Here is a 27,904-nt window from a genome sequence, read left to right as displayed (position 1 = left end):
TTTCGCGACAAACACTTTGCCTTCGGATCTGAGATAGAAGGTATACCCAACTATCTCTTTTGGGTATCCTATGATGACACATTTCTCTGCTTTGGGTTCCAGCTTTTAAGGCTGAAGCTTTTTGACATAAGCATCGCATCCCCAAACTTTAAGAAACTAGAACTTTGGTTTCTTGCCAAACCACAGTTCATATGGCGTCGTCTCAACGGATATTGATGGTGCCCTATTTAAAGTGAATGCAGTTGTCTCTAATGCATAACCCCAAAATGATAATGTCAAATCGGTAAGAGACATCATAAAATGCACCATATCTAATAAAGTACGGTTACAATGTTCGGACACACCATTATGCTGTGGTGTTCCACGCGGAGTCAACTGTGAAACAATTCCACATTGTCTTAAGTGAGTGCCAAACTCACAACTCAAATATTCTTCTCCTTGATCAGATCGTAGGAATTTGATCTTCTTCCTATGATGATTCTCTACTTCACTCTGAAATTGCTTGAACTTTTCAAATATTTCAGACTTGTGTTTCATTAAGTAAATATAACCATATCTACTCAAATCATCGGTGAAGGTGAGAAAATAACGGTAACCACCGCTCACCTCTATGCTCACTGGTCCGCACACATCAGTATGTATGATCTCCAATAAGTCACTTGCGCGCTCCATTGTTTCGGAGAACGAAGTCTTAGTCATCTTGCCCATTAGGCATGGTTCACATGTGTCAAGTGATTCAAAATCGAGTGACTCCAAAAGTCCATCAGCATGGAGTTTCTTCATGTGTTTTATACCAATATGACCTAAACGGTAGTGCCACAATAAAGTTGTACTATCGTTATCAACTCTACATATTTTGGCATCAATGTTATGAATGTGTGTATCATCACTATCGAGATTCGATATGAACAAACCCCTCACATTGGGTGCATCACCATAAAAGATATTACTCATATAAATAGAACAACCATTATTCTATGATTTAAATGAGTAACCGTCTCGCAATAAACAAGATCCAGATATAATGTTCATGCTTAAAGCAGGCACTAAATAACAATTATTCAGGTTCATCACTAATCCCGATGGTACTTGAAGTGAGAGCTTGCCGACGGAGATCGCATAAACCTTGGAACCATTTCCCACGCGCATCGTCACTTCGTCCTTCGCCAACCTTCATCTATTCGGTAGTTCCTACTTTGAGTTTCAAATGCGAGCAAGGGAACCGGTATCAAATACACAGGCAATACAACGAGAGTTGGTGAGGTACACAATAACATGTATATCAAATATACCTTGTTTGGTGTTGGCTGCGTTCTTATCGGCCAGATACTTGGGGCAGTTCCGCTTCTAGTGACCAGTTGCCTTGCAATGATAGCAGTCAGTTTCTGGCTTGGGCCCAGCCTTGGGTTTCTTAACGGGAGGGGCAACTGTTCTTCCACTCTTCTTGGAGTTACCCTTCTTGCCCTTGCCATTTTTCTTGAAACTAGTGGTCTTATTGACCATCCACACTTGATGTTCTTTCTCGATTTCTGACTAAGCGACTTTCAACATCGCAAACATGCCGACGATTGATTTATTCATCCCTTGCATGTTGTAGTTCAACACAAAGCCTTTATAGCTAGGTGGCAGTGGTTGAAGAACTTTGTCAGTGATTGCTTCTGGCGGGAGAACAATTCCCAACTCAACCAGACGGTTAGAGTAACCAGACATTCTGAGTATGTGTTCACTGACACGTTGTTCTCCTCCATTTTGCAAGCATAGAACTTATCGGAGGTTGCATACCTCTCGATCCGGGCATCCTTCTCAAAGATAAACTTCAACTCTCGGAACATCTCATATCCTCCATGACGTTCAAAACGTCTTTGAAGTCCCGGTTCTAAGCCATACAAAATTGCAGATTGAACTACTGAGTAGTCATCGAGATGCGATTGCGAGATGTTCATATCATCTTGGGTCTCCGGTTGGGGTGGCGTGTTACCTAGCGGTGCATCAAGGACATAAGACTTTTGAGAAACCATGAGAACAATTCTCAGATTTCGGGCTCAGTCTACAAATTTACTTCCTTCATCTTTCAGCTTGGCTTTCTCTAGGAACGCATTAAAATTCAAGGGTTCTACTGCACGAGCCATTGGTCTACAACATAAATTTGCAAAGATTACTTAGACTATTGTTCAAGATTATGAGTTTAGTTAATAATATTACTAATAAACTAATTGACATCCCTCTAGTCATTTGAGTGTTACATGATCCAAATTCACCAACCCTAGTCCGATCATCACGTGAGATGAGTTCGCTTCAATGGTGAACATCTCTATGTTGATCATATCAACCATATGACTCATGTTCGACCTTTCAGTCTCTTGCGTTCCGAGGCCATGTTTGTACATGCTAGGGTCGTCAAGTTTAACCCGAGTGTTCCGCGTGTGCAAAACTGTCTTGCACCCGTTGTATGTGAACGTAGAGTCTATCACACCCGATTGTCACGTGGTGTCTCGAAATGACGAACTTTCACAATAGTGCACATTCGGGGAGAACACAATTTTATCTTGAAATGTTAGTGAGAGATCACCTTATCATGCTATCGTTGTCCTAAGCAAAATATGGTGCATAAAAAGGATTAACATCACATGCAAATCATAAGTGACATGGTATGGCTATGATCTTGTTCTTTTGATCTCCATCTCCAAAGCACTAACATGATCTCCATCGTCACTGGCACAACACCATAATGTCCATCATCATGATCTCCATCACTATGCTGCCATCGAGGTTGTCGCGCCAACTATGTTGTTACTAGTAAACCTACTGAACTAGCGATAAAGCAAATCATCACCAAGTGGAAAATATTTAAAGACAACCCTATGGCTCGTGCCGGTTGCCGTAGCATCGACATGCAAGTCGATATTTAACTATTACAACATGATCATCTCATACATAAAATATATCATATCATGTTATTGGCCATATCATATCACAACATACCCTGCAAAAACAAGTTAGACGTCCTCTAATTTGTTGTTGCATGTTTTACGTGGCTGCTATGGGTATCTAGCAATAATGCATCTTACTTACGGAAAACCACAATGGTGATGCACAATTTTTTATTTAACCTTCTCCAAGTACCGGCTTTGTCAAATACGTTTCACCTAGAATAGGAGAAACACACACCCGTCAGCCATCTTTATGCAACAAGTTGCATCTCACTCGATGGAACCGGTCGCTCGTAAGCGTATGAGCAAGGTTGGTCCGGGCCGCTTCATCCAACAATATTGCTGAATCAAGAAAAGACTAAGGAGGGAAGCAATATGAATATCAACGCCCACAAACTCCTTTGTGTTCTACTCGATATGTCATCTACGCATAGACCTAGCTCATGATGCCACTGTTGGGGAACGTTGCATGGGAAACAAAAAATTTCCTACGCACACATAAGATCTATCCTTGGTGATGATCATCTATGAGAGGAGAGATCAGATCCACATACCCTTGTAGATCGCTAAGCAGGAAGCATTAAGAAACGCGGTTGATGTAGTCGAACATCTTCGCAATCTCAATCGCAAGCTGACCCGCGATCCAATCATGATCTAGCGCAAAACAGACGGAACATCCGCGTTTAGCACACATGCATATAGATGACGATCCCTACCTTCTTGATCCAGCAAGAGGGGTGAAGAAGTAGATGAATTCTTGATCCAGGAAGAGGGGAGGTGATGTTGGCGTAGCCGTGCACTGCCAAACTAGCCTACTGGGTGTCACGAAGTACTGGAGGGAGAGGGGCGGCTAGCCTCTCTCCTCCCCACTATATATAGGTGGGAGGGAGGGGTGGCTCCCTAGGGAAAATCCACTAGGGTTCGCATGCGGTGCACAAGGGGGAGGATTCCTCCTCTAATTCAGTTTGGTGGAGGAGGAGTCCTCCTCCTACTGGGATTGCCCCACCTTCTCTCAATTTCGGCGCATAGCCCCATGGGCTTGCCGCCCAGCCCACCAGGGGCTGGTGCGCCACCTCTTGGGTCTATGTGGTCCCCTCGGGGGGGGGGGGGGGTGGCCCCTCCCGGTGAACCCCCGAAACCCATTCATCACCCTTGGTACTTTACCGAAAATGCCCGAAAACTTTCCGTCATCCAAATATACCTTTCCTATATATAAATATTTGTTTCCGGACCATTCTGGAACCCCTCGTCACGTCCGGGATCTCATACGGGACTCCGAACAAAATTCGTTCACCAACATACATAATTCAACTATACTAAAATGTCATCGAACCTTAAGTGTGCAGGCCTTGCGGGTTCGAGAACTATGTAGCCATGACCGGGAAACTCTACGGTCAATAACCAATAGTGGGACCTGGATGTTCATATTGGCTCCTACATATTCTATGAAGATCTTTATTGGTTGAACCTCTATTTTAAGGATTCAGTCAATCCCGTATATTATTCCATTTGTCCTTCGGTATTTTACTTGCCCGAGATTCGATCGTCCACATCTCTATACCTAGTTCAATCTCGTTACCGACAAGTCTCTTTACTTGTTCTGTAACAATTAATCCCGTGACTAAATCTTTGGTCACATTGCTTGCAAGGCTTGTTGTTATGTTGTATTACCGAGTGGGCATTGAGATACCTCTCCGTCACACGGAGTGACAAATCCCAGTCTTGATCCATGCCAACTCAACAAACACCTTTGCAGATACCCGTAGAGTACCTTTATAGTCACCCAGTTATGTTTCGGCGTTTGATAGATAAAAGGTATTCTTCCGGTGTCATTGAGTTACATGATCTCATGGTCATAGGAACATAGACTTGACATGCAGAAAATAGTAGCAATAAACTGACATGATCGCATGCTACATTCATAGTTTGGGTCTTGTCCATCACATCATTCTCCTAGTGATGCGATCTTGTTATCAAGTGACAACTCTTGTCTATGGCCACGAAACCTTGACCATCTTTCAAAAACGCGCTAGTCCAATAGAGGTTTACTAGGGACAGTGTGTTGTCTCTGTATCCACACATGTATCCGAGTTTCCATTCAATACAATTCTATCATGGATAATAAATGATTATCTCAAATAAGGAAATATAATAACTATTTTATTATTGCCTCTAGGGCATATTTCCAACAGTAATATGATTGGCAATAGAGTAACGTGACATGAGTTGGCCATCTTATCATGATTGTAGAAAAAATTAACTCTTAGATATTATTCAAATATAATCGGATGAACCCACATATACCAAGGCACCCAACATGAGCACACTCATTATTAGGAAAGTCAACTATAGATGACATCTAATAGGTACTAATTTCTTATCTATTTGACATTTATGACGTACTCCTTGTAATCCATAATATATTGCCCATAGTTATTTTAAGTCAAATTTTGACCAATATTATAGATAAAACAGTTCATATGTAAATTATAAAATATGTCAAATATGAAACTACTTCTTATAATGAATCTAATGAAACGGCTTGACATTCTCGATGTTAATGTTTTATTTCAAAAACTTGGTGATTTTTTTGTGAGGTTTGACTTTTGAATAATCTAAATGTACTAAATTATAAAACACAGGCGTAGCTTCTAGTGCCATTTGTCCATCTCTCATGTTTAACTGCGCATTAGCCATTTCCTAAAGTAAATGATCTTCGATAACTACCAAGAAAAATATTTCAACTACTAGCAAGTATTAGAATAGTCACATTATGGTTGGCAATAGCTTTTAGAAGGAAACTAACTATGAACAATAACAGAAATAATATTGGACATCTCGCGTATACCAAGTCATATCCAACACAACTATGCACATGATTAGCAAAGTCAAATAAAGATGACATCTAGACACACAAACAACTTCAAATAAAACTAATGACTTATTCACATAATGGTGTTTACCTAATGGTATTTTTAAGTCAAACTTTGAACAAGAATATAGAAAAAACTATTCATATCTACAATATCAAATATGAAACTACTTCTTATAAGGAATCTAATGGAACTTCTTGGCATACTGGATGTAAATGTTTTTCTTCAAAAACTTGGTGAACTTTTTATGAGGTTTGACTTTTGAAATAATTTATATGTACTAAATTACGAATGAGCAGACGTAGCATCTAGCGCTATCCCTCTGTCTCTCATGTTTAGCCGTGCATTACTAATTTTGTAAAATAAATGATCTTATATAACTACCAAGGAAAATATTTCAACTACTAGCAAGAATTAGCATAGTCACATTATGGTTGGAAATAGCTTCTAGAAACAAACCAACTATAAGCGATAATAGAAATATAATTGGAGAACTCACCTATACCAAGTCATATCCAACCCAACTACTCACATGACTAGCAAAGTCAAATAAAGATGACATCTAGACATATAAATGACTTCAAATAATAGTAATGAGTTATTTACATAATGGTGTTTCTATGTTAATGATGCACTATGATTGCCAATAGAGTAATGTGACATGAGCTATTAATCTTATCATGGTTCTTGCAAAAAGAAACTCTTAGATGTAACTAAAATATAATAAGACCAGCCCACATATACCAAGACATCTTACAACAACACACACATTATTAGGAAAGTCAACTATAGCTGACATCTAATAAGTACCAATTTCTTACGTATGTGACATTGATGATGTATTCCCTCCAATTCATAATATATTGCATATAGTTTTCTTAAGTCAAACTTTGATCAAGATTATAGATAAAACTATTTATAACTATAGTCTTAAATATATCAAATATGAAACTACTTCTTTTAATGAATGAAATGGAACTGCTTGGAATTCTGGATGTAAATGTTTTTCTCCAAAAACTTGGTGAACTTTTTGTGAGGTTTGACTTCTCGAATAATTTATATGCACTAAATTATGAAACAAAGGATGAAGCATCTAGCTCACTCTCTACATCTCTCATGTTTAATTATGCATTAGCCATTTTGTAAAATAAATGATCTTAGATAACAACCATGAAAATTATTTCAACTACTAGAAAGTATTAGCATAGTCACATTATGGTTGGCAATACATAATATGACATGAAGTGATTATCTTATCGTGGTTACAGAAAGAAACTAACTATGAGCGATAATAGAAATATAATTGGACAACTCACGTATACCAAGTCATATCCAACCCAGCTACACACATGACTAGAAAAGTCAAATAGAGATGACATCTAGGGACATTAATAACTTCAAATAAAAGTAATGACCTATTTACATAATGGTGTTTCTATGTTAATGACGTAGTATGATTGGCAATAGAGTAATGTGACATGAGTTGGAGATCTTATCATGATTCTAGAAAAAATAACTCTTAGATATAACTGAAATATAATCGGACAAACCCACATATACCAAGGCATCCAACACCAACACACACATTATTAGGAAAGTCGACTATAGATGTCATCTAATAGGTACCAGTTTCTTATGTATCTGACATTGATGACATATTCCGTCTAATTCATAATATATTGCATGTAGTTTTTTAAATCAACTTGGACCAAGATTAAATATAAAACTATTTATATCTACAACATCAAATTTGTCAAATATGAAACTACTTCTTAAAATGAATCGAGTGAAACTGCTTGGCATTATGGATGTAAATGTTTTTCTCCAAAAACTTGGTGAGGTTTTTGTGAGGTTTGACTTCTCGAATAATTTATATGCACTAAATTATGAAATAGAGGATGAAATATCTAGGGCACTCTCTCTCTCTCTCTTGTTTAATTATGCATTATTCATTTTTTTAAATAAATGATCTTAGATAACTACCATGAAAATTGTATCAACTACTAGAAAGTATTAGCATAGTCACATTATGGTTGGCAATACATATAATGACATGAAGTGATGATCTTATCGTGATTGTAGAAAAAAACTAACTATGAGCGATAATAGAAACATAATTGGACAACTCATGTATACCAAGTCATCTCCAACCGAGCTACGCACATGACTAGAAAAGTCAAATAGAGATGACATCTAGACACATAAACAACTTCAAATAAAAGTAATGACTTATTTACATAATGGTGTTTCTATGTTAATGGTTTAGTATGATTGGCAATAGAGTAATGTGACATGAGTCAGCGATCTTATCATGCTTCGAGAAAAATAACTCTTAGATATAACTAAAATATAATCGGATCAACCCACATATACCAAGGCACCCAACATCAGCACACACATTATTAGGAAAGTCAACTGTAGATGGCATCTAATAGGTATCAATTTCTTATGAATGTGACATTGAGGACATATTCCCTCTATTTCATAATATATTGTATATAGTTTTTAAGTCAAACTTTGAGCAATATTATATATAAAACCATTTATATCTACAGTATCAAGTATGTCAAATATGAAACTACTTTTTATAGTGAATCGAATGAAACTGCTTCGCATTATGCATGTAAATGTTTTTCTCCAAAAACTTGGTGAACTTTTTGTGAGGTTTGACTTTTCAATAATTTTTATGCACTAAATATAAATCAGAGGATGAAGCATACAGAACACTCTCTCCCTCTCTCATGTTTAATTATGCATTAGACATTTAGTAAAATAAATGATCTTAGATAGCTTCCATGAGAATACTTTCAAGTACTAGAGAGTACTCCCCGGTCCCAAAATAAAGTGTCTTAACTTTGTACTAGCTTTAGTAAAAAGTTGTAATAACGTTAAGACACTTATTTTTAGATAGAGGGATTATTAATATAGTCACATTATGGTTGGCAATACATAATATGACATGAAGTGATGATCTTATCGTGATTCTAAAAAGAAACTAACTATGAGCGATAATCGAAATATAATTTGACAACTCACCTATACCAAGTCATATCCAACCCAACTACGTACATGATTAGCAAAATCGAATAGAGATGTCATCTATACACATAAATGACTTCAAATAAAAGTAATGACTTATTTACATAATGGTGTTTCTATATTAATGATGTAGTATGATTGGCAATAGAGTAACGTGACATGAGCTGGTGATCTTATCATAATTTTTGAAAAATAATAACTATTAGATATAATTGAAATATTATCAGACCATCCCACATATACCAAGGCATCCAACAGCACCACACACATTATTAGGAAAGTCAACTCTAGATGTCATCTAATAAGAACCAGTTTCTTATGTATGTGACATTGATGATATGGCTAGATGTATTCCCTCTAATTCATAATATATTGCATATAGTTATTTAATTCAAACTTTCACCAATATTATAGATAAAACTATCTATATCTATAGTATCAAATATGTAAAATATGAAACTACTTCTTATAATGAATGGAATGAAACTCCTTGGCATTCTGGATGTAAATGTTTTTCTCCAAAAACTTGGTCAACTTTTTGTGAGGTTTTAATTCTCGAATAATTTATATACACTAAATTATGAAACATAGGATGAAGCATCTAGCACAATCTCTCCCTCTCTCATGTTTATTTATGCATTATCCATTTTGTAAAATAAATGATCTTAGATAACTAGCATGAAAATTATATCAACCACTAGAAAGTATAAGAATTGTCACATTATGGTTGGCAATACATAGTATGACATTAAGTGATGATCTTATCGTGATTCCAGGAAAAAAACGAACTATGAGCAATAATAGAAATACAATTGGACAACTCACGTATACCAAGTCATATCCAACCCAACTACGCACATGACATGCAAAGTCAAATAGAGATGACATCGAGACACATAAACAACTTCAAATAAAACTAATGACTTATTTACACAATGGTGTTTCTATGTTAATGATGTAGTATGATTGGCAATAGACTAATGTGACATGAGTCAGTGATCTTATCATGCTTCTAGAAAAAATAACTCTTAGATATAACTACAATATAATCGGATCAACCCACATATACCAAGGCACCCAACATCACCACACACATTATTAGGAAAGTCAACTGTAGATGGCATCTAATAGGTATCAATTTCTTATGTATGTGACATTGATGAGATATTCCCTCTAATTCATAATATATTGTATATAGTTTTTAAGTCAAACTTTGAGCAATATTATAGATAAAACCATTTATATCTACATTATCAAATATGTCAAATATGAAACTACTTCTTATAGTGAATCGAATGAAACTGCTTCGCATTATGCATGTAAATGTTTTTCTCCAAAAACTTGGTGAACTTTTTGTGAGGTTTGACTTTTCAATAATTTATATGCACTAAATATAAATCAGAGGATGAAGCATATAGAACACTCTCTCCCTCTCTCATGTTTAATTATGCATTAGACATTTAGTAAAATAAATGATCTTAGATAGCTTCCATGAGAATACTTTCAAGTACTAGAGAGTACTCCCCCGATCCCAAAATAAAGTGTCTTAACTTTGTACTAGCTTTAGTACAAAGTTGTAATAACGTTAAGACACTTATTTTTAGATGGAGGGATTATTAATATAGTCACATTATGGTTGGCAATACATAATATGACATGAAGTGATGATCTTATCGTGATTCTAAAAAGAAACTAACTATGAGCGATAATCGAAATATAATTTGACAACTCACCTATACCAAGTCACATCCAACCCAATTACGTACATGATTAGCAAAATCGAATAGAGATGTCATCTATACACATAAATGACTTCAAATAAAAGTAATGACTTGTTTACATAATGGTGTTTCTATATTAATGATGTAGTATGATTGGCAATAGAGTAACGTGACATGAGTTGGTGATCTTATCATAATTTTTGACAACTAATAACTATTAGATGTAACTGAAATATTATCAGACCATCCCACATATACCAAGGCATCCAACAGCACCACACACATTATTAGGAAAGTCAACTCTAGATGTCATCTAATAAGAACCAGTTTCTTATGTATGTGACATTGATGATATGGCTAGATGTATTCCCTCTAATTCATAATATATTGCATATATTTTTTTAATTCAAACTTTCACAAAGATTATAGATAAAACTATCTATATCTACAATATCAAATATGCCAAATATGAAACTACTTCTTATAATGAATCAAATGAAACTGCTTGGCATTCTTTATGTAAATGTTTTTCTCCAAAAACTTGGTGACTTTTTCTAAGGTTTGACTTCTCGAATAAATTATATGCACTAAATTTCGAAAAAGTGGATGAAGCATCTACCACACTCTTTCCCTCTCTCATGTTTAATTATGCATTAGCCATTTTGTAAAATAAATGATCTTAGATAACTACCATGAAAATTATTTCAACTACTAGAAAGTATTAGCATAGTCACATTATGGTTGGCAATACGTAATATGCCATGAAGTGATGATCTTATCGTGATTCTAGAAAAAAACGAACTATGAGAGATAATAAAAATATAATTGGACAACTCACGTATACCAAGTCATATCCAACCCAACTAGGCACATGACTAGCAAAGTCCAATAGAGATGACATCTAGACACATAAACAACTTCAAATAGAAGTAATGACTTATTTACATAATGGTGTTTCTATGTTAATAATGTGACATGAGTTGGCGATCTTATCATGATTCTAGAAAAAATAACTCTTATATATAATTGAATTATAACCTGACCAACCCACACATACCAAGGCAACCAACATCAGCACACACATTATTAGGAAAGTCAAATGTAGATGGCATCTAATAGGTACCAATTTCTTATGTATGTGACATTGATGACTATTCCCCCTACTTCATAATATATCGTATATAGTTTTTTAAGTCAAACTTTGACCAAGATTATAGATAAACTATTTATATTTACAGTATCAAATATGTCAAATATGAAACTACTTCTTAAATGAATCGAATGAAACTGTTTGGCATTATGCATGTAAATGTTTTTGTCCAAAAAATTGGTGAACTTTTTGTGAGGTTTGAATTTTTGAATAATTTATATGCACTAAATATGAATTAGAGGATTGAAGCATCTAGCGCACTCTCTCCCTCTCTAATGTTTAATTATGCATTAGAAATTTTATAAAATAAACGATCTTAGAGAACTACCATGAGAATTATTTCAACTACTAGAAAGTACTCCCTGTGTCCCAAAATAAAGTGTCATAACTTTGTACTAGCTCTAGTACAAAGTTGTAATATGGTCAAGACACTTATTTTGAGATGAAGGGAGTATTAGCATAGTCACTTTATAGTTGGCAATACATAATATGACCTGAAGTGATGATTTTATCGTGGTTCTAGAAAGAAACGAACTATAAACAATAGTTGAAATATAATTTGACAACTCACCTATACCAAGACACATAAATGACTTCAAATAAAAGTAATGACTTATTTACATAATGGTTTTTCTATGTTAATTATGAAGTATGATTGGCAATAGAGTGATATGACATGAGCTGGTGATCTTATCATGATTCTTGAAAAAAACTAACTCTTAGATGTAATTGAAATATAATCATACCAACCCACATATACCAAGGCATCCAACACGACCACACACACATTATTAGGAAAGTCAACTCTAGATGACATCTAATAAGTACCAACTTCTTATGTATGTGACATTAATGATATGGCTAGATGTATTCCCTCTAATTCATAATATATTGCATATAGTTTTTTAAGTCAAACTTTCACCAAGATTATAGATAAAAGTATCTATATCTACCGTATCAAATATGTCAAATATGAAACTACTTCTTAAAACGAATCGAATGAAACTGCTTGGCACTCGAGGATGTTTTTGTGAGGTTTGACTTCTCGAATAATTTATATGCACTAAATGATGAAACAGAGGATGAAGCATCTAGCGCACTCTGGCCCTCTTTCATGTTTAATTATGCACTAGCCATTTTGTAAAATAAATGATCTTAGATAGCTTCCATGAGAATACTTTAAAACATAATATGACCTGAAGTGATTATCTTATCGTGGTTACAGAAAGAAACTAACTATGAGCGATAATAGAAATATAATTTGACAACTCACGTATACCAAGTCATATCCAACCCAGCTACACACATGACTAGAAAAGTCAAATAGAGATGACATCTAGACACATAAATGACTTCAAATAAAAGTAATGACTCATTTACATAATGGTGTTTCTATGTTAATGATGTAGTATGATTGGCAATAGAGTAATGTGGCATGAGTTGGCAATCTTACCATAATTCTAGAAAAAACTACATCTTAGATATAATTGAAATATAATCGCACCCACATATACCAAGGCATCCAACACCAGCACACACATTATTAGGAAAGTCAACTATAGATGACGTCTAATAGGTATCAAGTCGCTCCGCCTCCCGGGTCGCCTCCGCCCGGGCGACTCTGGAGGATCCTCCTATGTCCCCTCCACCTGCCTTCATTGGTTACCCCTAGACGGCACTGACAGCGATGCCGACGGCTGTGGTGGCGCCCATCGTGTCTAATGACGGACGGGAGGAGAGTGCACCATGGCGGCAGCTCCGTTGGTGGTTGTGGAGAGATGTCAGCATTTTAAGGGCGGCACGACTTGTAGCCATGTCCTGAAGCCGGAGCAGTGTCTTCGTGGTGGATGCTGCGCAGCGTTGACACCAATCCTCGACGTCACAGTGGTATGTTGGATCTGAGCCTGTAGGCCTGATCTAGGTCGCCCCCTGCCAGGGATGGTTTGTGGATGTGCGCTAGGGCTGCCTTCTGTGATGCTGCTCGTTCCGGCGGTGTGGGGGCCTAATGTTGTGCTCGGATAAAGGCGACAGTCCTAGGGTTCCTCTTGCGCCAAGACGAAGATCTACCTGGCGCTTGTCCTTCGTGATATGGCTGGAGTGTTGGGTTTCGAAAGGCTTCGCCGACGAACTCCCATGGGCGTGCTTTGCCTGGAGATTGCTGGATTGGATGGGATTCAGTCATGCCCTGTGATAGCCTAGCTTATTAGGGATGATAGACTACTCATATCAATAAGGAATTCCTTCTTTTCCGGGAGCCCTTTCGAACAGAACTCCCAGGTTAAGCGTGCTTGTCTTGGAGTAGTTTTAGGATGGGTGACCGACCGAGAAGTTGATCCCGGGTGCGCATGAGTGAGGACAAAGTGCGTAGAAAAGACTAGTAAGCGTGCTTGGCTTGGAGTAGTTCTAGGATGGGTGACCGACCGGGAAGTTGATCCCGGGTGCGCATGAGTGAGGACAAAGTGCGCAGAGAAGACTAGTATTGATACGTGGGGCCAGGGAAGTCGAGATTGGAGGACTAGTAATGGTGATTGGAGTCTATGACGTTGAGGAACATGCTTGGAGTTTCAGTATTCATATCAGCTGTATGCAAGTGGGGGCGGGAATTTATGTGAAGTTGAGTGCCTTGCTTTTTAGGGTGAAAATCAAAGTTCTCGCCTTAATTTATTGTGCCCCGCGATGGACTTGTTGAAGCCATTGTTTTAAGAATGAGGATTATCTCCGGTGTGAAAACTAAGATCTATGGTCGGGCGATGATGGCGATGGTGCACTATTTCCTCCTTGGAGGCGTCGCTTTTGGAGAACTTGAAAATCAGGTGTTGTCTTGGTTGTGGTTGTTCTGCTGTTGCAAGGCCTGGAACGTTGTAGCTGGACTTTTTTTTAGCTTCTTCTTCTTCTTTTGGTCGTGTGCATCCATCATGCCTTTAAGGCGTTGTGTTGTTATAGATGCTCGGTGTAATTGGTATCTTCATAATATTAATATATACTCTTTATCGAAGAAGGAAACTAACTATGAGCAATAATATGGTCGGGCGATGATGGTGATGGTGCACTATTTCCTCCTTCGAGGCGTCGCTTTTGGAGAACTTGAAAATCAGGTGTTGTCTTGGTTGTGGTTGTTCTGCTGTTGCAAGGCCTCGAACGATGTAGCTAGACTTTTTTTAGCTTATTCTTCTTCTTTTGGTCGTGTGCATCCATCATGCCATTAAGGCGTTGTATTGTTGCAGAGGCTCGGTGTAATTGGTATCTTCATAATATTAATATATACTCTTTATCGAAGAAGGAAACTAACTATGAGCAATAATAGGAATATAATTGCACAACTCACGTATACCAATTCAAATACAACCCAACTACGCACATGATTAGCAAAGTCAAATAGAGATGACATCTAGATATATAAATAAACATTTCTACATGGGACTAAAAGAATATTTCAAAGTATGTTTATCAAATTATAGGGTCATAGTACAAAAGCATATTGTTAGAGACAATATTTCTAGTTTACTTATTATGGCCAAATATGACTGAGAGTAAATAATCATCCTATGATGAGATCAAGGTTTGTCAACTAACAAATTCATTTATGAGTTGCATCGACTTGCACGGAATGTATGTATCAAACAATTGGCACCTACAATATTCCTCAGTATAAACTAGCAGAATTAATTTATAGAATTAGAGTAGTATTCGGTACCATAAACCGATACATGTGGTGTCCCCTTGCTCCCTCTCTATCAAATTTGCATTAGCCATTTATTAATAAATGTTCTTAGATAGTTACTGACAAAGTATTTTATTTGTTATCTACTATTACCAAGGTCACATAAAAAACTTCCTTCAAAGAAAATCCAAGACTTATTTATCTAATGTGTTTTCTGTAGTGTTAATGATGCATGTGTTTGGCAATGAAGTAATCTCACATCATGTCGCGATCTTTTCATCATTCCAGAAGGAAACTATATATATATATATATATATATATATATATATATATATATATATATATATATATATATATATATATATATAACACTAATCTCTCTAGAATTGGAGAGCCCACGTTCAGTTGAGGTCTCCAATTGACATTGTGAGACCCGATTTTGACTTGGTCGACAATTTTTTAAATCTCTTTCATTTAATTATTTTATTTATACCTCTATAACACTATGTTCCTTAGTTTTAAAGAGTTCACATCCAATTGACGTCTCCAAGACTCCAATTAAAATTGGATCACCCGATTTTGATCGGGTCAACAATTTCTCAAAACTCACTAGTTCAATTCTTTAGACAAAAACACTATGCTTCCTAATAGGTTTATTTTACGATTTTGAATGAACCAACCATTTTTTCAAATCAAACAACAACAAAAAAAACATATCAATCATGCTCATGCAGTCATCGACGTAGATATTTTCCCACACATTTAAGGTTGGTTAGCATATAATATAGAATCACACCATGAAAGACCCATCAAATTACCGATATAAAAATAAAAATAAAACACACTATGTCATCTCCACCACACATCAAATGAAATATTTCATTAGTTTCAAAATATAAAGGATATTAGTTTCTTGGAAAGTCAAATTCTTCAACTTTGACCAAGTTGAGATCAAAAATATCGACCACAATATTAAATAAAAAATATGAAAATTTATTTAGCGATGAATGTAATCACAAAAATTTGATATTATGGATATTGTTATATTTATTACAAATTTAATCAAACTTAAAAGGTTTGTTTTTTTAAAATATAATACATATTGTACTTTGAAACAGAGTAATCAGTTTTTTTAATCTAACAGCGTAACAAAATGCATCAAATCCTTCTAGTAAGTTCTAATAGAAATATAATAGGATAAACCCACATATACTAAGGCATATCATACCAGTACGCACATGATTGGGAAAGTCAAATGGAGATGGCATCTAGATAAGTACCAATTTCTTGATAGGACCAAAAGAGAATTTTGAACCATGTCTGTCACATTATGGTCTCATAATACGAAATAAATAATGTTAGAGGTAACATCATCTGGTTTAACCATTATGGACATACTATGATTTAGATTTAAATAATCATCCGCTAAGTTGTCATGAGATCCAAGTTTGGAAACTAAAAAATTGATTTAATAGTTGGATCGATTTGTACGCATTGTATTACAAATTTGGAATCTAAAACGTCCGTTTATATAGAACTAGCAAAAATTGATTTATAGAATTAGCGTTGATTTCTGTAAAATAAATATAAAACAAATGCTCTCTCTCTCTCCCTCCCTCCCTCCCTCTCTCTCTCTCATGCTTAACTTTGCATTAGGTATTTGTGAAAAAACTGATCTTAGATACATAATGAACGCATATCCAATCCGAGTACACACATGACTAGGAAAGTCAAACCTCAATTCCATACAAAAGCATGCAACATATAAAACCTATGTATTGCATATAACCAATCTACTCTTTGTTGAAGATGTCGACGATCTTCGTGCCCTCCAGCCGATAAATAGTTGCGTGCCGCAGCTCCGCCCCCTCCGGTGCCTCTGGCTACTCCGCTACGGCCTCCTCCACCTCAATCTCCGCCTCCAGCTCGTCTAAGAGGGCGCCGGCCTCTGTCTGCCTCTGTCGGATGAGCTGTTGGTTGGCTTTCACCTCAGCCTCATCCCGGATGGAATCCAGGATGGCCTGCTCCTCCGCCATCTCCTCCAATTAGGCGACGACGAACTTTGCCTCTGCCTCCGCCATGCTCAAGCCGGGAGCCTCCTCCTCTGGGTCCTCCTCCTCCATGGTCTCTTGCTGCTCCTCCTCCTACTGCTCCTCCTCCTCCCGCTCCTCCTCCTTCGTTTCCGACGTCCGGAGGGAGACACACAATGATGCAGGCGGCGCGGCGAGCCTGGATCTCTGCCTCGATTTGCAGGCGCCGCTCCGTGTCGAGCTGCACGTAGGTGGTGATGAGCTGTCGGACCATCTTGACGGAGAGGGAAGTGAGAGAGGAGGCGGACGGGCTCGGGTGGCGGCGGAGAGAGGGAGGAGGCGGATGAGCTAGGGCTGGGGGCGCCGGCTGGCTTAAATAGTCGGCCCCGACCTCGGGCGGGGAGCCCGAGCGGCGCCACACGGCGTTCACACTGCAATGACGGTCGAGGCACCCGTCGAACCGTTGGGTTTCCGGGCGAGTCTGCGTGGGGCCAAGCCATCAGGCCGACGTGGCGAGCGTGCCCAAGCGCGCCCGGGCTCCCACATATCTGCCCCATATTTGGGCTGGAAATAGAGGGTGTCGGTCAGCCTGGACATTTGAGGCCGATTTGAAAGGTCCGTCTGAATTGCATTTCCATGACCGTGCAATAACCGGACGGCCTGTCGGAACGATTAAGGATGGTTGGGGTCCGGTTATAGATGCTCTAAAGAATTCGAACTGCTTGCATTTTATTTTTTGAGGGGGCGAAGTGCTTGCAAGTGCTACCTAGTGGCCATATTGGGTTGGGCTGAAGGGAAGATGCATTATGAAACTCAACAGCCATAATATTTTTAAATTGCATGTTACCTGAAGATCGAAAAGCATTTGGCAAAGGATATACTCATGCGCGGGAGGAACGCATAAAAGCACATTAGTAGTGGTATATATGGTCGGAGTCTACTCTCGCCCTCTAATTTTGCTCTCTCTTGATCCTGCTGGTGGGTGGATTCATATTTCTTTCCCAGCTTCATCTTCTTCTCATTTACTTCCTGCTGGTGAGTCCGCAGTCCGCACTAACGAAATGATCTCGATTTCACTCCAAAATTTATCTACAGGTCTCCCTTCCTAACAGGCAAAGGAAGAGGAAGCAAGGATTGCTTGCGGCCATGGAGTTGGTGGTGGGCGCCTCCGAGGCGACGATGAAGTCGCTCCTGGGCAAGCTGGGCGGCCTTCTCGCCCATGAGTACACCTTGATCAGGGGCGTGAACGGCGACCTCCAGTACATCAACGACGAGCTGGCCACCATGCAGTCCTTCCTCCGCGAGCTCGCCACCTCGGGCTACGGCAACGACGACGGTCACGGGCCCCTGATGAAGGACTGGATGAAGCAGATCCGCGACATCACCTACGACATCGAGGACACCATTGACGACTCCTCTCACAGCCTCCATGGCCTACGGACCACCATATGCTGCTACTTCCTCGTCAACTACGTCTACGAGGTCCTCACGTGGTGGCCTCGCCGCAACGTCGCCAGCAGGATCGCCATACTGAAGGAGCGCGCGCAGCAGATCAGCGAGCGGCGCAACAGGTACGGCGTGAACAACCCGGACAGGGACGGCAACAAGAACACCGGCGGTTCCAGCAAGGCCTCTCGATTCGAGGCCGCGGACAACCAGGACGCAAGGCTCCAGCTTGTCACCATGAAGGAGCCAGTCGGAGTGGAGATGCACATGAGGAAGCTCGACAAGTGGGTGACTTACATAGTCGGGTTTGGAGGTGTGGGGAAGACCGCCATCGCCACCGCCATGTACAAGAACTTTGGGGACGAGTATGACTACTGTGCCATGGTCACGGTATCTCAGAGCTCCGACTTGGAGGCCATCCTCATGAGCATCAAGAGTCAAGTCAAACCGGAGACCAGCAATCAGGAACAGCATGGCGGCTCGAAAGAGAGCCGTGTCGCACAAGCCCTCAAGAACGTACGGCATCGCGTCAACCAGGGCACATCGGCTGTCCTGGCCAAGTGCTACTGCGCCGGCACATCCGAGGGAACGGGTGAGAGGTCCAGCAAGCTGGATAGACTCAAGAAAGAGTTAGAGGAGCACTTCCGAGATAAAAGGTATCTTCAAACTTAATCCAACGTTAAAGCCTTTATCATTGATTTCTGCTTCCCATAATAATAACCATGTGACCCTAACTAATGATCAGGCTATATCAACCCATGAATACATAACAATGGTTGATATGAAAGCAATACACAACTCACCATCTATTGTTAGAGCAATTCTAGTATAGTTTTCAATAGCCGACGCCTTTTCAGCAGGGTGCCGTTAAATGGTATCATATACAAATTTATCGCTACATAACCCGCTATAGCTGATTTAGAGGCCGACCGCTATTTGTCATAACCCGTTATTTAAAACATATCTAATAGATTTCCACCATCTTGAGCTCTAAAACTGTTTGGGAGTGCACTTCAAAAATCTTTATGAAGCGAGCTGGGACCAAGCTAGCGAAATTTGTCCAGGGGTCATCTTGACTTTGAATCTTGATGCTCATTTGGACCCCAACGCCATAGTGCTAGCTCCGCCCCGGAAGCGAGATATTCATATACTAGTACACTACTAGTAGTACATAGATAGCGCCCATGTCACTTGTCAACATTGCTAAATACATCAACCTTTGAGATACGACAATGTCAAGTTAGTGATGAGTCACCGAGTCCAACGCATCGTCGGCGGCCCACCGACGATAGTGCTTAGCCTCATGGGAGACACCGACGCACAACTACTGGAACGCGTAGTGGATCTCGAGATCCTCGAGCTAGAGGGCATAGGCTCGGTCACGGATGTCAGATGTCCTCGTCGCGGATGGAGAACTCGAGCCCTGTCCGAATCCATGTTACTCACCCGTCTCGCCTAGGGGTGGGCACGGGGCGGGCAAGGGTGTCCGCCAGTGTCATTGTCGAACCTAAATTCCATATCATCAGAGTCGGGAACGATGATGACGTGAGATCCCAAAGGCTGTCACGGCGAGAGGATGACTCAACGTCGACGCGGGATCCTGATTCCTAAGGCGATTGTGGTGCGGGAGGATGAGGCTAAGGTAGGGGACCGCCCACCCGCGAGACCAAACCGGGTCGAGCGTGAAGCCACTTTCTCCTCAACGAGACGGTTCATCTAGTCACTCGCACGATGCAGCGACATGGCAGGAGGCGTGAATATGTGAGATGGTGCTGGATGTGGAAAGGTCGTAGTGAATCAACAAGGGTGTGCTGAGTTTGGGGAGGAGGTGGGAGGGGGAGAGAGGTCTGGCCAGAGATACGTCGCCACTAGGATTTATACCTGTGGGTGGTGGGAGCCGGGAAATGACGGTGTGTGGCAGGAAATGTAAGGGCATATTAAGAAACTGTGTCAAGCGGGTTAGATACATGGTGGTCACCAGTGATGGGTAGGTTTTTAGTGGGAGTCGCGCTTGGAGGAGTGGTGTGGATGGCAACAACATTAATCTGGGGAGAAGAAAGGAGCTAAAACCTCATAGTCACCATGTCAGTTAGAGCATCTCCAAAAGTAACCCAATAATTTGGTGCCCTAAAACCAGTTTTAGGAGAGAGAGAGAGAGAGAGGAAGAGAGAGAGGGGGGGGAGGGAGGGAGGGAGAGAGAGAGAAAAAAATGGATTTTCGGCACGGGCCTAAAATTTGGCCTTCTTCGTCTAGCACCCATATTTGTGCATAGGCATTGTTCTAAAATAATATAAATGTCATGTCAAATTAGCAAAAAAAAATAAAACACAAATAATACCTAATTATTACATTGTTCGTCAATCCACAACCTCAAATTTAACACAACTGTTCATCAAGAAACCTCAGTACGAGCAGTTTTAACATGGTTCCTCTTACCTCCTCTTTTCTCACATGGGAGGCAAGAAGGTAAGAGCTAATCAGACGCACTACTTAATGCAATCAATGACTAATTATATACCCTTATCTTTCATGTCGAAAGTGGAGGTAAGATGGACCATGTTAAAAAATCCCGAAATATACAAAGTGCAACTCAAGAACATGAAACATAGAAGTACAACTAGCGATCTTGTTGCCAATTCCATGTCCAACCATACCCGCATGTCAACCTTAATGTAAACTTGTAGAACATGTTAGATGCGATCTTCCCTTCTAATTGAATGCACCACCCTTTACATCAAGTCATAGTAGAAGTAATACAAACCTTAACAACACTCGTGCTCAGTGATCATGTTATAGCAGATTACAACGACACTAATGATATACCCCAAGAATTGTCCCAAAACCAAGTTGGTCCTAGAAAGCAAACTAGGCTTGCGAAATTGGAGATGCACACTCCACATCCTCCATAGTAGTTGCTTGAGCATTATGAAATTGAAAATATTTCTAACCTTTGGGGCTTGAAATTGTCTTCGTACATGTTTCCCACTTTGGATATTTCTCATCCTTTATGTAGTAGCCCATATTGTATGTGCAACCATTTACCTAAAACTCCACACATGGTGATTCCCCATTAGCTAAGCTTGCAAAAGGTGGTGACATGTGGAGCACATTATGCCATTGCGAGATCCAAGAATTCCAAAATATCCATGCCAAAATAATGTCTCTTGGTCTCGCACAACTTCAAGAATGATGGTGTCATCGTCATATGGCCTCTAAGTTGTCCATGTCAGGTTGCAGTCAGTTCTTCCACCTCCAGTGCACGCAATCAATTGAGCCGAGCATCCGTGAAAACCCTTGTATGTTGTTCATCTCCAAAAGATTGTGAGTGTCTTGAGCATTGGGTGCTCTCAAGTACTTCGTCCCAAACATTTCAACCACACTTCAGTAAATTGCTTCACATACTTTGTGGAAGTGATCTCTCCCATTGTCTAGTCATCATCAATCAAATCTACAGGAATACCATATACATCATGGTTAATGCTAAAGTCGCCTTCTAGATAGTGTTATGTACTCTATTACAATGTCTCCTCTACAAGAAGAAGTCGTGATGCTATTTGACCGAGTTGGCAATGTGGAAGAACAAATCCAAAGACATTCTAAATTGGTATATAACGTACCACACTAGATGCATCGGATTTGCACAAAAATAATCAAGCATGAGCTTGTTGGGAACATCTACCCTCCTAGGAATCACATACAACTAACAACGAAACCCTCATGTTTCGGTCGCTTGTCCTACTCCATGTCAACAATCACGGTCATGGCAATGTCCACATATTAGTCCCTCTCATATTCCACTTCCTAGGAGGAATCATCCCATGAAGAGAATTTAATTTTGGCCGACTAGTCTACAACATCTTCCATCACGGACAAATCCTATGTCACAAAAACCAGAAAAAACACCTTATAGGAATTGCGTCTGATACTTAATGTGCACCGATCTCAATTCACTTCAGCATAGCTCGCCAACGCCAAGAAGGTCATAATGTTGACTAGGAATGGTGTCGGGAAGGACAGGTGCCATATGGGAGCCGAGGGTGTAGCGTATTCTGGTGGCGTCACGCTTCTTGAATGCCCGAGAGCACTGAATGGAGTAGGATCTTGATAGTGGCCACGTCGATTGGTTGGAGGTATCTCAGTGGCTTATCGACCTCGACAACGATGGCACTAGTGTGTCGGCAACCATTTTCGCCAGCTGATGGGCGTGGGAACGGTTGTAATTGGCAGCGGCGGAGGGGGTCGCAGTGGACATGTCAGATGGCGGGAACGAACGTCACGGTGACGGTGAGACTAGGGACACTCGAAAAAGTGACGACAACAGTGTTGGCTGGTGGTCGATGTGGTAGGCGGTCGTCGGATGGAGCTTTTAGTTCGGGCAATTGGCGTTCCATCTACATGCGAGTTGGATTTTAGACAACTGCATGCGAGTTGGTTAACTAATTTACACGATTAAGAGTGGAAATTTTCATAGATTACTATGATATGTGGACCTTCTACACTAGTTGGTAGACATTGATCATAATTTGGGTCATAGTGTTCTAAGTGTTTTTAGGGTTCTCCTAATAGGCTGCAAACCATGTCATGCATGTTGGCACTAGACATATTGTAAGGTGCTCATACGAAAACACCTTGGTAACCTTGTTATGTGGGATTAGTTCCACATTGCTAGTTTAAAGAGAGTTGAGCCAACGCGTAAGTTCTTGTGAATCTACAGGTTGACCCTTTTAAATGAAAGTTAAAAATTAAAAAAAATCCTTTTAAAATGACGCAAGGATGAAAGTGTGAGAGAAATGATACAATATGTGAGTCTATGGCATCTGTCCTACTAGTAGGATGGGTATTGAATGAAATTTCGACAATGGTGTGGAATGTTTTCTACAACATGTAGATCCAGTCCTAATTATATAATGTACATACAAGAGACAATGTAGAGTTTGTTTAGAGTGCCCAGTTTGGCATATGTCCACAAGGTATGTTATCACTAATGTCGATTTTTAAATCTTAGATAAATATATCATAGTTTTTTCGTTACGAAGCAATTGACATGGGTAAATAAAGATGAAAAATGAAAGCCATGTATTTATTAAATTTATACATGGTTTGTGATGAATTATTTTGTGCACTTACAACTATTTCTTGTCGAGTTCACATTGCAAAACTACTAGCTAGTCCATGAAAAAAATATAGTGAAAATGATCATAAGGAATTATATCCTTGCCTAATTGGAGTTACACAACTTTTTATACAGATAAGAAAAGAACATTACTAAGTTGGTAACACAATTTTTTCTTATCTGCTCACATTCGCGATGTTGTTTATTTGCAGCTTCCTGGTCGTAATTGATGATGTATGGTCTGCAACGATGTTGGACAAGATTATAAATGAACTTCCTAACCATAATGCTAATAAAGATAATAGAATAATAGTTACCACACGGTTTCATGCTGTTGCCACAACGCGAAGAGGAGGAGCCGATATCCGTAAAGTTAAAGGTCTTGGCGATGAAGAATCCAAGAAGTTATTCAGACAAGCTTTCCTTGAGTCCACAACATCCAAGATAGAAGAAGGTGATCTTGTTCTTAATAATTTGACCAACATTATCGTTGTTGTTTTTTGTTTTTTGTGTATAAGATATTTATTTATAATATTTTCTGCCCTTGGCTATCTCATATGCTAAAAATTTATTCTTAACTTGAAGGTAGTGAAGATGTCCCATTTCCAGATGAAGTTTGGAAGGTATGTGGAGGACTACCATTGGCCATAGTTACCATGGGTGGTCATGTCGCGTGCAACCCCAACGTATCACAAGATACATGGTCCAAACTTAGAAGTTCTCTATTCCCAGAATCAGGAAAAGATCATGGTAAAGATGGTGGGAAAGACATCACCCAAGAGGAAGTGGGTAGGATTGTTAGCTATTGCTACAATGACATGTCTGCTGAAATCAAGACATGCTCTTTGTATTTGAGCATATTTCCAAAGGGCCACAAAATCAGTAGGAAGCGACTGACGAGGCGATGGATTGCTGAAGGTTTCGTCTGTGAAAAGCAAGGGCTGAGTGTGGAGGATGTTGCAGATGCATATTTCAATCACCTCATAAGGAGGAAGATGATCCGAGCAGTTGAGCATAGCAGCAATGGAAAGGTTAAGAAATTTGTAGTTCATGACATGGTCCTTGAGCATATTGTTGCTAAGGCAAGTGAAGAGAATTTCATCACTGTGGTTGGTGGTAATTGGCTCATGCCACCTCCTAGCAGCAAGGTCCGTCGATTGTCTCTCCAAGGCAGTGATTCTAAACATGCAAAGGATGCAGAGAATATGAACTTGTCTCATGTTCGGTCATTGACCATGTTTGGGAATTTGAACAACCAGTTACCTTCCCATTCATTCAAGTTTGGAATTGTGCAAGTCTTGGATCTTGAAGGTTGTACAGGTTTCAAACACCACCATACAAAAGAGATATGCAAAATGCTTCTTCTGAAGTTTCTGAGCCTCCGGAGAACTGACACCAAAGAGCTTCCAAAAAAGATTGACAAGCTTGTGAACCTGGAGACCTTGGACATAAGAGAGACAAATGTTGTTGAGTTGCCAAAAACTATATGCCAGCTTGAACGGCTAGTTAACATAATTGGTGGGAATAAAAAAACACGGATGGCATTGAAGCTTCCGGAAGAGATGAGTAAGAAAAAGAAAATGAAGGCCTTGCGCATACTATCAGGTATTGAGATAGTTGGGGAGTCAATGGACTTTCACCATTTGACCGAGCTGAGGAAACTTGCCATCTACAAGCTCAAAACAATCAGAGGTCGTGCAAGTTTTGATGAATTAAGCTCCTCCATCGAGTACCTTGGTGGATATTCTCTACACACACTCATAATTGTTGATGAATCATCTGAGTTCCTAAAATCATTGGATGCTTTGTCTACACCTCCAAAATTCCTGACTGCTCTTGAGTTATCTGGAAAGATGGTTAAGCTCCCTAGCTGGATAAACCAACTCAATGCTCTTAGCAAACTAACCCTGTCAGTGACAGCTCTTCGAAAAGACAACTTGGAGAACCTCAGCAAACTAGAGGTGTTGTTTTCTCTCACCTTTTCATTTAAGGCAGAAAAGCTAGATCCAGAAACATTGACAACTCTTGCTGAAAATAAGTTGCACTCTGACGGGGAGATTAGAATTCCAGATGGGGGATTCAAGAGTCTTAAGCTTCTTCGCTTCTCAGCTCCTCTCTTGCCATTAATGAGCTTTTCACACAATGCAATGCCAGAACTAGAAAGGCTCGAGCTAAACTTCAAAATGCTGGAGGGACTTTTTGGTGTAGAAAATCTTGTCAAACTCAAAATAGTCCACTTGAAATTAGATGGCAAAGGTGGTGGAGATATTACCAAGCAGATACATGATGAGATGAAGACTGCAGTGGAGAAGAACCCCAAGAAACCGAAGATAATCCTTGATCTAACTGAATGAACAAAGGCAAGTCATCATGCCTATTAAGTCCTTGCATGTCTGAATCCATGATATTTGGATGAACGTTCGTGTGTTTGTTTCTTATCTTTATGTGTGAATGAAGTGTGATGAAGAACATCATGATCTCCTCAAGTTCATGAGAATATGTGTGTATTGTATGTCTTTAATACCTAAGTAATGTGGCCTTGACAAGCTTTGTTGCCAAGCCATATGTTGTGCTAAGTTCATTTTACCTGCGATGAAAAATAATTGTGGTGGTGATGTAGTTAATCCTATGTATTTTATGTTCTAAGTGAATGACGCGTCTGAAATGCATCATATTTAGCTCACTTGATGAATATCCCCATACTAAACTTACTCATAGCTTGTTTCATTGAGCCAAATCTTTGTATGTTTTGCATGAGGTTTCCACAAATGTTAACGTGAGCACCACATAATCCTTAGTTTTTCTAGGTTTTACAACTTTTTCTAAGGTCTACTATGTGTATGTCCATAGGAACTCGCACATACTTAGCATGATGATTGGATCCATGTTGGAATTAATTTGGATAAGTTGTAAGCCCTAGATACAAGGCCTTGGAGAGTTTAACAAATGGAGGTTCGGTAATATATATGCTGAAATTGAATGTATAATACCCGAAGATTGTGGGCCTCTAGTGCCTTTATGCACTTCCATTCTTGTACACTTTAGTAGGCCTCCAAACACAGAGGTTTGTATGAAAGCAAGAAATTCCCTGAAGTGGAACACATAATATTTATAAATCCATGTGAGGCATAGGTTGAAAGTATCCTGCTCTCAAGAAACCGTGCAATCACAATACAAATAGTCCCTTGTGTACCAAACACACATAACACAGTTGTAAATTGACACGGTACACTAGTTTGACAAAGAGATTGATGATCTTTATGATAAGTTGATAATTTGGATGGTGGAAATCTTGATTTATTTTTGGAGTAAATAAAAACAGCAAAGTAACAAGTTGCAAAAGTGAGTGAAATGAATTTTTAGTGGTTGGAAACAAGGCCTCGGGTTTATTGTTTCACCATTGGCAACCCTCGACATTATTAAGTTCACTAAAATACATGATATAACCTCAAAAGGTGTGGTAAAGCATCACATCGAAGTCCTTTTTTTATTAGATGAAATTAGTATGAGATATCATAGGTAGGTAAAGCATCACACATTAAATATTATCTTTCTAAGACATAGAGCACGCCCCAATGTCACCTCAAACAGCCCCAAAAATTATAATAGACATTCACATTATGTTCTTTAACTTTCTAATATTAATCCATAGAGTCATCCAAATCCAAATATCACATGAGTGTCTGTGAAAATTATATTATACGTGCATCATATGATCTTATGACATGAATAAGATTCAATCCAACATCAAGAAATTCATAATAGGAGATACATGAAATAGTTCAACTCCATAACAATACCTTTTCAGAAATACGTAAACCTTGCTTATCTTTCAGTGTTAGAGGACTTGAACAAGAATACAAGGTCTCTGTCTCCAACACACAATGTGAGGCTCGAAGAGAGAGAGAGGGGGGGTGTTGGGGTTACAAACCACCACATGG

The 27,904-nt window shown here is 39.3% G+C and overlaps 1 protein-coding gene across 1 annotated transcript; it reads left to right on the top strand.

The window, feature by feature from the left end:
• The first annotated feature begins 18,173 nt into the window (after positions 1-18,173).
• LOC123399379 (disease resistance protein Pik-2-like) lies at positions 18,174-26,616 on the top strand. Its single transcript, XM_045093793.1, has 4 exons — positions 18,174-18,382; positions 18,500-19,506; positions 24,176-24,417; positions 24,549-26,616. The coding sequence occupies exons 2-4, from the start codon at positions 18,551-18,553 to the stop codon at positions 26,315-26,317; spliced, it is 2,967 nt and encodes a 988-aa protein (XP_044949728.1). The 5' UTR covers positions 18,174-18,382; positions 18,500-18,550; the 3' UTR covers positions 26,318-26,616.
• Positions 26,617-27,904: the final 1,288 nt, after the last annotated feature.

This window comes from Hordeum vulgare, chromosome 5H (assembly GCF_904849725.1).
Source record: "Hordeum vulgare subsp. vulgare chromosome 5H, MorexV3_pseudomolecules_assembly, whole genome shotgun sequence".
In the NCBI taxonomy this organism is placed as follows: Eukaryota; Viridiplantae; Streptophyta; class Magnoliopsida; order Poales; family Poaceae; genus Hordeum; species Hordeum vulgare.
The sequence above is the reverse complement of the archived record's forward strand: the minus strand, read 5'-3'. Positions and strand labels throughout refer to the sequence as shown.

What these genes read in the sequence shown, in the direction of transcription:
- LOC123399379 (XM_045093793.1), top strand. Translation starts at nt 18,551, where the DNA reads ATGGAGTTGGTGGTGGGCGCCTCCGAGGCGACGATGAAGTCGCTCCTG. An exon ending in GAGCACTTCCGAGATAAAAG is followed by an intron (nt 19,507 to 24,175) that starts GTATCTTCAAAC and finishes GTTTATTTGCAG; the next exon opens with CTTCCTGGTCGTAATTGATG. An exon ending in AACATCCAAGATAGAAGAAG is followed by an intron (nt 24,418 to 24,548) that starts GTGATCTTGTTC and finishes CTTAACTTGAAG; the next exon opens with GTAGTGAAGATGTCCCATTT.